General features: G+C 37.5%; 1 protein-coding gene across 1 annotated transcript in view; it reads left to right on the plus strand.

The window, feature by feature from the left end:
- NECAB1 (N-terminal EF-hand calcium binding protein 1) overlaps positions 1-13,535 on the plus strand; it is a 169,187-nt gene that overhangs the window by 7,479 nt on the left and 148,173 nt on the right. Inside the window, exon 2 of the mRNA XM_009455618.5 lies at positions 2,523-2,547. Coding sequence (XP_009453893.3) covers positions 2,523-2,547 — 25 coding nt within the window. The remainder of the gene's footprint in view (positions 1-2,522; positions 2,548-13,535) is intronic.

Here is a 13,535-nt window from a genome sequence, read left to right on the forward strand (position 1 = left end):
TATAATTTTTACAGATTCTGTATATTAGTAATATGTTGAATACATAGTTGGTGAATATTTTCTCCCATTCTTTAGATTCTCTGTTTACTCTGTTGATAGTTCATTTTCCTGTGCTCTAGCTCTTTAGTTTAATTAGGTCCCACTTGTCAATTTTTGTTTTTGTTGCAATTGCTTTTGAGAACTTAGTTATAACTTTTTTCTCAAGGCCAATTTTTTCTCAATGTCAAGAATGATATTTTCTAGGTTTTCTTATAGGATTTTTATAGTGTGAGGTCTTATATCTAAATTTTTAATCCATCTTGAGTTAATTTTTGTCTATAGTATTAGATAGTGCTCCAGTTTCATTCTTCTGCATATGACCTACTAGATATCCCAGCACCATTTATTGAATAGGGAATCCTTTCCCCATTATTTATTTTTGTTGATTTTGTTGAAGATCAGATGGCTGTAAGTGTACAGCTTTATTGCTGGGTTCTCTATTCTGTTTCATTTTTGTATCTGTTTTTTGTACCAATACCATGCTGTTTTGTCTACTGTAGCCTTATTGTATAGTTTGAAGTCAAGTAATGTGATGCTTCCAGCTTTGTTCTTTTTGTTTAGAATTGCTTTGGCTATTCAGGCTCCATTTTGGTTCCATATGAATTTTAGAACAGTTTTTTCTAATTCTGTAAAAAATGACATTGGTAGTTTGATAGGAATAGTATTGAATGTATACATTGCTTTGGGTAGTATGGCCATTTTAACAATATTGATTCTTCCAATTCTTGAGCATGGAATGTTTTCCCATTTGTTTCTGTCATCTGTGATTTCTTTCAGCAGTGTTTTGTAGTTCTCCTTGTGGATGTCTTTCACTTCTTTGGTTAAATGTATTCCTAGGTATTTTATTTTTTGTGTAGCTATTGTAAATGGGATTGCATTCTTGATTTGGCTCTCAGATTGAATGCTATTGCTGCATAGATATGCTACTGAGTTTTGTACCTTTATTTTGTATCCTGAAACTTTACTGAAGTCATTTATCAGTCCCAGGAGGCTTTTGGTGGAGTCTTTGAGTTTTCTAGGTATAAGATTATATCATCAGTGAAGAGAGACCATTTGGCTTCTTATTTTGCTATTTGGATGCCTTTTATTTCTTTCTCTTGCCTGATTGCTCTGGCAAGGACTTCCAGTACTATGTTGAATAGGAGTGGTGAGAGTGGGCGTCCTTGTCTTGTTCCAGTTCCAGTTCTAGTTCTAGCATTCAAGGAGATGCTTCCAGCTTTTGCCTGTTTAGTGTGATGTTGGCTGTGGGTTTGGCATAGATGGCTCTTATTATTTTGAGGTATGTTCCTTCAATGCCTAGTTTGTTCAGAGTTTTTATCATGAAGGAAGGTTGGATTTTATCAAAGGCTTTTCCTCCCAAACCCCTATTTCCAGATAAAGTTACATTCGTGGATACTGAGCATTAGGATTTCAACATTTGGTTTTGGAGGACACAATTCAACCTACAATATATCCAATAACAAAACGAATGACAGCAGTGCATTGCCTATATATTCCTAGGTTCAAAGTCAGCAGAAAGAAGAGTATGTCTCTCTCCTAACCACTCAGGCAAAACCATGGCCTGTCATTCACTGGCCCTAATGTGCTCATCCCTGAGCAGTCACCGTGACCAGAGGGATATGACACCGTGTTTGTCAGACTTAAGTGCCCTGCCCAGCACTGGAGCACCTAGGCCAAGCATGTAGGAAAGGTTGGCTTTCCAGAAGAACATTAGAAATCATTACTAAAGAGTAATGGATACCGGATGGCCAAATAGTTCTTATACATCAAGACAATTTAAAATACGTCCAAGATAATATGATTAATAAAGTATAAATAAAGTAGATATAGCATAGACATGTGGTTACTCTTTACCCATGATGTATTATTTTTCTTTTATGTTTTGTTGAATCCCAGTTTTATTGAGGTATGATTGACTTACATTAATGTGCACATATGTAAAGTGTAAACGTGATGAGTTTTAACATATATGAAACCATTTCCACATTCAAGATAATCACTATCTCTATCACCTGCAAAAGTTTTCTTACATCCTCTTGTAATCCACCCTCCCCTGCCCTGCCCATTCCTAGGAAGCTTAATCTGTTTTCTGTCCCTATAGATTAGTTTGCATTTTTAAGAATTTTATATAAATGGAATTATAAGTAGGTATTATTTTGCATCTAGGTTTTCTACTCAGCCTAGTTATTTTTGGTTCTATCCAAGTTGTTGTGTGTATAAATAGCTCATTCATTTTTATTGCTCAGTAGTATTCTATTGTATGGCTATATCACAGTTGGTTTGTTCATTCACGGTTTGTTTATCCATGGACATTTGGGTCATTTTCAGGTTTTAGATATTATAAAGAAAGATCTCAATTGGGAAACGCTTACTTAAAATTAGAATATATTTTATTTAATTACGAATAAATTATGTGTAAGTGTAATGTTCGCTGCAATATTTATTTAAAATGCTGATAAAATTTTTTCCTTTTTCCTTTCCAGATACTGAGGAGAGCAGACAAAAATGGTAAGACCAAAAATCTACAATATCTATTTATTAATCTCTTACATTTTATATTACCTTATAAATAATAATCAGGAAAAAGGGGAGAGTCCGGGAAAATTACATATAAAATACTACCTTATTGTACTAGTGATCGTTTTAGATAAGTTTTAGGCCCTAAATATTCATAAGAAGTTGGCAGAAGGATTTACATTTGAAAGGAATGTTTATGCCTTTGAAGTGAGGAGCTCTGCCATATTTGGACTCTGGCTTTTCCTTTTCATGCACCAAAAAATAATTTTGCAGCAATAGCAGCTTCTATTCATTGAGTGTCTACTGTGTGCCAGGCATTGGGCCAAGTGCTTTGTGCATATTATGTCCTAGAATTATTACGATACAAAGCTGAGACTGGACCCCAGGTCTGTATGACACGCAAGTCTAGACTCTCCACACTGAGCTTTAACATGGCTTTGGGGATTTTACTGTACTCCAAGAGGTCTGCCTGGAAACCTGCATTGCTAGCTTTATCTCTACCCCATTGTTCCTGGCCACTGCTTTCCTATTTGAAGTGTATGCCCTGGAAATGATCATCTATAGCAACAGAGAAGTAGGAGATGGCAACCTCGAAGTAAAAACTTGCTCTGTTGATTTAATGATGACTGCACAACATCTAAGTTGTCATAAGCAGTATCTTTCGACTCTATTATTCCACTAGAAACTTTGTCCCACAGAACACCAAATAAAAGCTTGTTTTGTTTTTGTTTTGTTTTGTTTTTCTTTTTGCTGCTATATTATAAGTACCATGGTAGAGGTATATTCTTGACAAGAATTTCTTGACAAATTTAGGATACAAAGGGTTCTTTCCCTTTTTTGAAATCCCATTTATCTATGGGGAGAGATTATAGGCAGAGTCCAGATCTGACAGTTTAAAGATATATGTTGTGGTCTATTTTACCCTTACGCGGGCAGATCAAGAAAAGCTTGACTGACAAGACACACCTTTCTACACAAAAGAAGATTATTAATCCAAGGAACAATGTAATAGCATCCCAAGTCCCAATAATATTTAATTGTGCTTGGCCATCAAAATATTTTCTCAGACTCTGTTGTGGTGATTGATATATTGTCAGTTCAAATGTGCTTTTTGTCCCCATTTGAAGCATTTCACTATTTTGTTTTTAGTTTTAGTTTTTGGGTTTTTTTTTTTTTTTTTTTGAGACAGAATCTCGCTCTGTCACCCAGACTGGAGTGCAGTGGTGGGATCTCGGCTTACTGCAACCTCCGTCTCCTGGGTTCAAGCAATTCTCCTGCCTCAGCCTCCCAAGTAACTTGGAATACAGGCACACGCCATCACACCCGGCTAATTTTTGTATTTTTAGTAGTGACAGTGTTTCACCATGTTGGCCAGGCTAGTCTCAAACTCCTGACCTCAAGTGATCCACCCTCTTCGGCCTCCCAAAGTGCCGGGATTACAAGCATGGGCCACTGCGCCTGGCCCATTTGATTACTTTTAAAGACAGAAATAATGATGGCATCATTTTGTCTTCTCATCTCATCCTTTGGTCTTTTGCCTGATATCCAGCCCCAGGGATGCCTGGTGTACAATTGAATAGCCCACCTGTCTCTATGCCACCTGCCTTGTATTTTAATAGCAGTCTCCAGCTCAGAAATGCTTTTGCTCCCTCTCCACCCAAGCTCCTAGTTTTCTCAGGCTATACTTTCATTTCCTAGACCCCAAAGCTCTGATTTAGGTCCACCCTTACCTTTGTATGTATTTCTCTTCTTTCCATCAAAATTAGGATAATCCACAGTCAGAACAAAAAGCACTGAACAAAACAATGCACATGATTCAATGGCTTATGATAACCTCAAATATCGTGCTGCATGAAGTGGTCACTTGCACTGGCAGACCCATGTCTCATATTTCGTCACCTGCCCCCACTCTGCCTTCCTTACCGCCTCTCCTAATGTCCATTCCAACATGCTGTCAAACTACCTGCCTTTCTGCTCTTACTTCTCAAAATCTTCCACATGTATCCTCCTCTGCAGCTGCTGAAGCACTCAGTCCCCCTGTGCACCCTCCATCTGCCACACTGTTATGTTACCCTGCTGTGACCTCCGCCTCCTGTAACTTTCCACCCTCAGTCAGCTTGGGAACACTCACGCTTTGCTTACATTCCTGCTCAAAGACACCTTATCTGGGAAACCTCCCCCAGTTCCCTTGACAGGGTCCCACCCTCTCCCTGTGTTCTCAGCACAATTGGACAAATTAGCACAATTGAGTGTTCTCAGCACTTTGGCACATATTGATTATTGTCCTTAAGGTGGAGACTACTTGTTGGCTGGAGATTTTATTTCTCTAAGCCAAGCATGCCTCTCTAAGGCAAGGAACTTATGTTACAAGTAGATGGTATGCCCAGCCAGTGCTAGATGCTCAATAGACATTTGTTTAATGAATTAAGAAGAAAATACAGTATATATACTATTCAGCCTTAAAAGAAAGAAGAAATTCTGTCATTTGTGACAACATGAATGGAATTGGAGACCATTATGCTAAGTGAAATTAGCCAAACACAGAAAGACAAATACCTCTTATACATCTATATTGAGCCTAAAACAATTGAACTCATAGAAGCAGGGGGTAGAATGGTGGCTACAGAGGCTGGGGAGTGAAAGGAGTAGGGAGGTAATAGTTGAAGGGTACAAAGTTTCAGGAGGAATAAGTTTAATTTATTTTTAGATCAATTGCACAGCATAGTGAATATAGCTAATCATTGAGTTCTGTACATTTTAGTACCACTGAGAGTAAATTTCTTCTAATGTTCTCATCACCAAGAAATCGCAAATATTTGAGGTGATAGAGACATTAATCTTAATCTTTCCACATTGTATTCAAAAATCATAACATCACTTTTTATCCCATAAATAAATACAACTATAATTTGTCAATTTATGATAACAATTAAAATAAAAGAGGATTGAGGATGTTCTGCTCTATTATTTCTCTCTCTTCTCTCTGTCCACTTTTCCCCCTGCCTTTCATCCCACCTTACTCTTCTCCCTCATTCTCAGTGTAAAGTTGGAGGGAAGCAGAGTCAGGCAGTTTGGGTTTAAACCACAAGTATGCCACCTAGGAACCTTATAAAGAGCATAGATAATGACCTCTACCATGTCATGTGGTAATTATGAATAATAAATGAGGGACTATCCATAAAGTTACCAGGCAAGTGCCTGGAATGTAGTAACAACTAAACACTTGCTCATTTTGCTGCTATTATGATTAATATCATCTCTATTGCTACTGAAAGCTTGAGCTGTTTTTTCTGCTGTGATGACTTGGCTATCTGAGATACTTTTTAACATTTTAGTTATTTCTATTGCAGTGGAGTTTAGTAGAAAAGAAAAATAAAGCTATTTACCATATATGGAGTATTTGAAAGGGAAAAGGATAGTGGATAATCTAATGTAAATGAGAAGATAAAAGCATATAAAAGTAAGCATCCTTCTGTACCATGTGTTCATGGCATTCTGTATTTGCAAATAGACAGCTGCTACATGTATTTGAGCTCTTGCTAACAGACCCTCATGTGATAGAATCCCTTGTGGACAGCATAATTGGTGACAGAATAACGAAAGGAAGAAGAGGCAATAGGCAGTATAATTGTTCGCCTGCCCAGAGGACAGATTTAGCTTTTGGAATCTATCTGACATCTGACAAAAAAGAGAAGCTGCTGGATAAATTGGGTGGGGTGGGAGGGATACACATTAACAATTAGCTATAATAATGACATCTTGGAGAGATTTTTTTGGTTGTTTTTTTTTTTTAATCATAGGCTAGGATCCTAAACATAAAGATAGCCTTCAGAGTAGGATTGCTTAGGAGAGATGCTAGTGCTTTGAGCCAAAGAAACCCAAATTCAAATTTTTAGAAATATAAAACTTCTGAGAAAGCTTATTTACAGGATGAATTAAAATGGAAATGATACATGGGTATTTATACAATTTGCAAAAATATTTTTTAAATTTAAATATATTTTATTTTAAAATATTTAATTGGGAAATAAAGGTCAAATATATTCAAGGTATATAATATGATGATTAGATAAATGTATACATTGTGTAATTCTTACAATAATCAAATTAATTAAAACATTCATCACCACCCATCGTGTACATTAGAGCCCCAGAACTTGTTCATCTTATAACTGAAAGTTTGTACCCTTGATTATCATCTCCCATTTCCTCCACCCCCAGCCCATGGCACCCACTATTGTACTCTCTGCTTCTACGAGTTCAACTTTTTCAGATTCCACATGTAAGTGAGATTGCACAGTATTTGTTTTTGTGTGGGGTGGGGGGCAAGAATAGCTTTGAAATCTTAGTAAGAGGCAAAATGAAAAGCTTCGTAGTTGTGAATAGCACCATTGGATTCCTCTTGTTGATTTGCACTTGCTAAGGTCTGCTATCATTCTTGATCAGTAAGTAGGAAGGCTATATGGGTGGCACAATTGATCCCTGTTTAATCACTGTTCCCTCTAAGAGATTGTTATAGTTCTCCTCAGGACTTTAGTCCAATCCAGCAGCCTGCACGTATTAAATTTGTGAGAGCAGAGATGGTGCCTATTTCACATACCCCCAGGTCCACCGTGGTGAGCAAAATGCCTGCTGCAACACAGACATTCATTAATATTTGTGAATTATTTGTAAGAAATGCATAACCAACAATTTCACTGAAGAAATATAATCATATATATAATTTAATCAAACAAAGCACTGTTGTTATTTATCTGTTGCTTATTAATTAATAATGTTCGATAAAATGTATGGAGGACATATTACAAGCTGAGTCCTACCCTCTGTGATTTATATACATTGTCTTCAATCATTATGACAAGCCAACAGAATAAACAGTTTAGAGCAGTGGCGAGAACATAGGCTTTGAGGTCACACAAGCCCATGCTTGGCTGCGCCTCCTTCTAGCTTTATGACCTTGAGCAAGTTGTTCAAATTCCCTGTGCCTCAGTTTCCGCATCTGCAAAGGAAGGATAATAATATTACTTCTCATAAAGTTGTTTTGAGAATTAAATGAGATTATGCCTCTGAAACACTTATCCTGATCTCACCTAGTGATAATTGCTCAATATTTTTAGCTATTTTTATTATTTTCCCTATTTTTTAAGTGAAGCAAATGAAGCTCAGAGATGTCAGATAACTTTCTCCAGGTTACATTGTATGTTAACAGTAGCACCAGATTAGTGAACCCAGGTCTATTTCACTTCATATTTGGTGATTTTTTTTCACTTTGTTGTATATGCACCTATGTCACCTATGTATGTATTTCAGACTACAAATATACAAATATAATTATAGTTAGAGCCTGAATTTGTATACATCTTGAATATGATGTTCTGATGCTCCAATATGTGGTAGTTTAATTGATTTAATGCATTTGATGTTTCCTTGGTAGTCTGAATTATGAATGAATGACTAATACACCTCCAGAAAATAATGTTGGCAATGAAAATCCCAGCCTAAGAATAGTTGATGTAGTATTTATGTATTTAGAGATACTTTAAATACTTCATTGGATTATGATCAATTCATTTGGAATTGATTATGTAAGAATTGGTAATAGTCTTTCCAAACTGGTCACCTAAAGTTTGGTTTATTCTATTAACATGTAAAAATATGACCTTGAGTAGAAGCTGGAACAAAGGTTCGGTACGTATGAGTATTTCCAATAAAGGCTGGGTCATCACCTAGCAACACTTCAGAGTCCCGCAGAGCTCTGTGATTCTGTCTTTCGCACTTGGGAATAAAGCTGCCCTTTGATGTGAGCTATTCAGTCAAGCATCACCACCCCGCACTGTGCTCTCCAGACCCTCTTATCTTCTAATCGGGGCTCCTAGCTCCAAGTAAAATGTAAAGATTAAGGGCCGGGCCCTAGAAATGAGGGACATTGACATAAGGCTCTGTATTTCATAATTCCTCATACTTTTTGCAAACATTTTTGGGAAAATAATGAAACTGAGAATCAGATAACTTATAGATTAGTAGGGTTCTCACATAGCTCTGTACTCATATGTTAACTCTCAGGTACATGCAGACACCTCAACTACACATCTACCAGCTCGAAAGTCAAAGCAAAGTCTATTAGAAGTGATTCATTTAAAAAAAGTGCCCTAGCAATGACCTTATTGCAAGAAATGTCTCCTCCACCACTGCAAAATATGTGGGAGAAACCCATGAGTGCAAGTTCTGACTGTAATGATTTTTTTAACAAAATAAAGAAAAATAAATTTTCTATTTTCATAGTATGACTTTTTTTTCTAAAATGCAAAGCACTTTCACACCCATAAATGTGTTACTTTTCTGTTAAAAGCAGAAAACGGAAAATTCTTATCTTTACATAGCTGGGTTTATCAGCTGCCACAGAAACAAACAGAAATTTCAGATTCACTTTCCTGAGCCCTCAAAATGGCTCCCAAGGGCTGTCAAAGGCTCAAAATCAGGTCCTGCTCCAATACCAGATACTGGAGGGCACACAGCATAGACTTATCCCAAAACGTGGCTGCTACCTTAAGTGCTTTCTGTAATGGGCATCTGTGGTTGTCATCCCAGCCTTCCTTTCCTTTCTGTTCCTGCAATTTAATCGTCTACTCTGCTCCATCTAGATCCCAGAGATATGTAGCATAAGGGTTAAGCTTATGTATGATTTTGCAGTCAGATTACCTGGGCTCAAATCCCCATTCCACTTACGGTGCAATTTGGGTAACTTAATTTCCCCACATGTGAAGTGGAAATAAAGGCAATGCCTCTCTCACAGACTTGTTGGAAAATTAAATAGATCATACACAGAAACTCTTGGAAAGGTGCCTGGCCCTTAGGAAGTTCTTAATGTGTTACCTATTTCCATTTTTTCATCCTAATCCTTTTTTTCTTTTCTTTCTTTTTTTTTTTTTTGAGATAGAATCTCACTTTGTCGCCCAGGCTGGAGTGCAGTGGCGCAACCTCGGCTCACTGCAACCTCCACCTGCCGGGTTCAAGCAGTTCTCCTGCCTCAGTCTCGCAAGTAGCTGGGACTACAGGTGTGTGCCACCATGCCCGGCTAATTTTTTGTATTTTTAGTAGAGATGGGGTTTCACCATGCTGGTCAGGCTGGTCTCAAACTCCTGACCTCATGATCTGCCCACCTCAGCCTCCCAAAGTGCTGGGATTACAGGCGTGAGCCACCGCGCCCGGCCTTTTCATCCTAATTCTTATTCTTATTTGGCGGGACTGTCAATCACAATGTCCTGGTGCTGAATTTTTCACATGGCAGTGCCCAGAGGTCTGTCCATGACCACCTTACTAAGACTCCAGAGCTGCACTAGTGTTTGTTCTGCCTTTGCCCTGGTCATTCAGCTTTTCTTATTGTTTGCAAACCAATAATCCTAGTTGAAATTCTCGTGTGTCTTGGAGTTGGTGCTTTGCGCCCAGCCACCTGACTTGCCCCTCTAGATGTGTCTCCATCTCAGGACAGGAACCACCAAGCAACCCTTGCTCCAACCAAAAGTTTCAGAGGCTTCCACAACTCTTCTCTTTCTCTAGTAATTCCACATCCAATCTATTAGCAGGCCCTGTTGGCTCCACTGTCAAAACATCTTCAAAACCTAGTCACTTCTTGCTATTTCCAAATCTTCAACCCTAATTAAAGCCTCCTTAATCTGGCACTTAGCATACAGCAAAAATTTCCATATTAGAGCTATTGAAGACCAGAAAATCAGTGGCAAAGATGATAGAGATAAGAAAATGCATTTGATACTTTTGGATATATAATTAGCAGATTTGGTAATTAATTGGAAGTGTTAAGAGAGATGAAGGCATTTACTGACGTGGACATGTGCAAGGTTGTGTATGTTTCAGATTTCCAGTTTCTGACTTCAGTAACTAGATGGATAATGAGGCTATTAACTTCTTTATGGTTATGAAAGTGCCTTACATGTGAAAAACTTGATTTTGTTGTAATATTGGTTACTTTTAGTTATGAGAGTTCTCCTGTGAATATCTGTTGATCTAGTAATAAGTGATATTTCTGTGTTTTTCTTAATATTCAAAATCACACCTAAGTTGTTAAAAAATACTGAAAAATGTAATAGCCTCTATATTATCAACTCTTTATGGCCATGAGAATATTGGTTTAGACTTTACAAGAAAATATTACAGTAATAACAGTGAACAATCTTATTAAAAGATTATTATGCTGTGCGAGGCATAATTTTATTTAATCTGTATAACAATATTGCAAGGAAGATACTGTCATTGTCCCAATTTTATTTATGAGTAATCTGAGACATAGGGAACTCGTCCAAGGGCATGGAGTGAGTAAATAGGATTTGTATCCAGATTTTCTTCTAAACTAAAAGTCTTAGCACTTAACCAGGATGCTTCATTTGCTGTGGCTCATCTCTGTAGCAGAATTGTGCTGTTGAAATCTAGAAATACCAACATTTCCACATGGAGAATCCTAAATGATTCAGTGTAATTTAAAAAAAAGACAAAAATATTTGAAATTATTTTGGCTATGTTCCTGTTTTAAGGTGGCATGGTATGATGGAGAGTTGGAACTTTAATCTGCCATTTGTTCATTCACTCATTCCTTTATTTGCTTAATATTTTGTGAGTGCTCTTTAAATGCCGGAGACTGTGCTAGATGGCGGGAATACAAAGACAAAAGAATACATTTACTTTAGTATACATTTACTTGGATGTGATCTTAGACTAATTCATTAACCTCTCTGAGTTCATTTCCTCATTTTTTGAAAATAGGAATAATAAGAATTTGCAGGACTACTGGGAAGAAAAAGCCAAGTAAATATAGTTAAAGTCCCAAGGATGTTGTTTAGAATATTGTGAGTAATCAAAACATGTCAGTTCCCCTTTGCCTTCACTAATTTCTTATAGGTCCTAAAGATATGATTTCTTCACTTGCGAACTAAGGAAGGCAGACTATAAAAAAACTGAGCCCTTACAAAATTTTACGTTACTAGGAAAAATTATATACTTATGTAATAAAGGGAACTCACCTTTGATTTTTGCACATGGATTTGAGAAAACTTAGTCAATAAACTCTAAACTCTTAGAGATTTGAGGTGGGGTAAGGGGCATGGTGTTTGGGGACAACATTGTCCTCTGGGAGCTCAGCATCTTCTTGATAGATGAGTCATGCACATGGAGAAAATTGAATATTTTTCTTTTCTTTTCTTTTCTTTTTTTTTTTTGGAGACAGAGTCTTGCTCTGTCTCCCAGGCTGGAGTGCAGTGGTGCAATCTCGGCTCACCGCAACCTCCACCTCCCAGGTTCAAGAGATTCTCCTGCCTCCGCCTCCCGAGTAGCTGGGACTACAGGCGCTTGCCACCATACCCGGCTAATTTTTGGGGGTTTTTTTCAGCAGAGACAGGGTTTCACTCTGTTAGCCAGGATGGTCTCGATCTCCTGACCTCATGATCCACCTGCCTCGGCCTCCCAAAGTACTGGGATTACAGGCGTGAGCCACTGCACCTGGCGAAAATTGATTAATTTTCAACATCAACGTCAACAGCACAACTCTGCTACAGCGAAGAGCTACAGCAAATGAAGCATCAATAATTTTCAATGTGTTCACAATGCAAGAGGCATCACTAAGCCAAATGAGTGAGAAAACACCCTAATGCATTAGAGTTCTGAGGAGGAAGAGGTCTCTGGGATAGGATGGCCTAGGAAGGCTTATGGACTCATTGTCCTCAAATAAATCTCCAAGGATGAATAAAAATTCAGATAGCTAGCAAAAAAGAAAGATGATTATCAATTAGGACCAATTCAGTTTAAGTGACAGAAACCTAATTCAGATTAAAGTAAAATTGGGAAATTGTTGGCTCCTATAATTGAAAAACCCCCCAAATGGTAAAGCTTTGAGTACAGCTTTATCTAGGTGTTCAGAAATTACTCTCTTTATCTATCTCCTTTCTTGTCTCTACATCTCAATTTTGGTTTGTGTCTGGTTGGTCTTCCTTTCAGGTAGGCTTTCTTATCAGGGTGGTGAGATAGTACCTAGAACCCATCCCACCAGTTCAACAGGTCAGAATAAAGAGAGAATTTCTCCTTTACATTAATTTTAGCAAAAATCTCAAGATTTTCTCTGATTTATCAACTAGTCACATGCCCATCCTTGAAGCAATAACTGAGGGTTTGGATGAAGTGGTTTTCTAGGCTTAGATTATATACACCCCCCCAGAGATGATGGGTGCATAAAGCTGCACCTCAAATAGAGCTGGAGAGACAGCAGATGATCTCTCAAGCAAAAATCAGTGTTTCTACCAAAAGAAGAGAGAATAGATGTTGACCAGGCAAAATTAACAGATGTTCCTCTTTTGGAGGGTAAACTAGCTGAAAAAGCAGTGATTATCCAGTGAGAATGCAGGTATAGAGGAGGGGAAATGCAAGCGATTCGATTATGTATTGTACTCCTCTTTCTACCTCTAATGCCTGTGTTAAAATATTTAATTTTCATTTACCAGTGAAATTTGTCTACAAATGGAGTATTCTTCACGTTGCTAATTTTGAATCTACATCCGCTACAAACTAAATATTCCTCCGACACGTTTCATCTGTCATTCTACGAAAGCCTGAGTAAATAGAAGTGTTTTTTTCTTACTTTTCTCCTAGGCTCACATAAAATGTTATTGTTAATTCTCCATGGAAATGACATTAAACGGATTTTTTTTCACTAAATTAGGAGCACATTCTTTCTAGCCACGAAAACTAATACACATTCATTCCCTCAGAATGAAGACAGTTTTTTTCATTTTCCCAGCACATTTCCAAGTGACAAAAATATTTTGATGTAACAAATGAGGCTTCCCCAAAAAGTACCTAAATATATGATGTCAAGTCAGTAAAGAGCCAAGCATTTGACTGAATTATTCATTTTTCTACCTGATATCTGAGCATTTGGTTGATTTTAAACTGAGAGCAGCTTTAAAGACCCGCTTCCA

The sequence above is a fragment of the Pan troglodytes genome, chromosome 7, assembly GCF_028858775.2.
Source record: "Pan troglodytes isolate AG18354 chromosome 7, NHGRI_mPanTro3-v2.0_pri, whole genome shotgun sequence".
NCBI classification, from domain to species: domain Eukaryota; kingdom Metazoa; phylum Chordata; class Mammalia; order Primates; family Hominidae; genus Pan; species Pan troglodytes.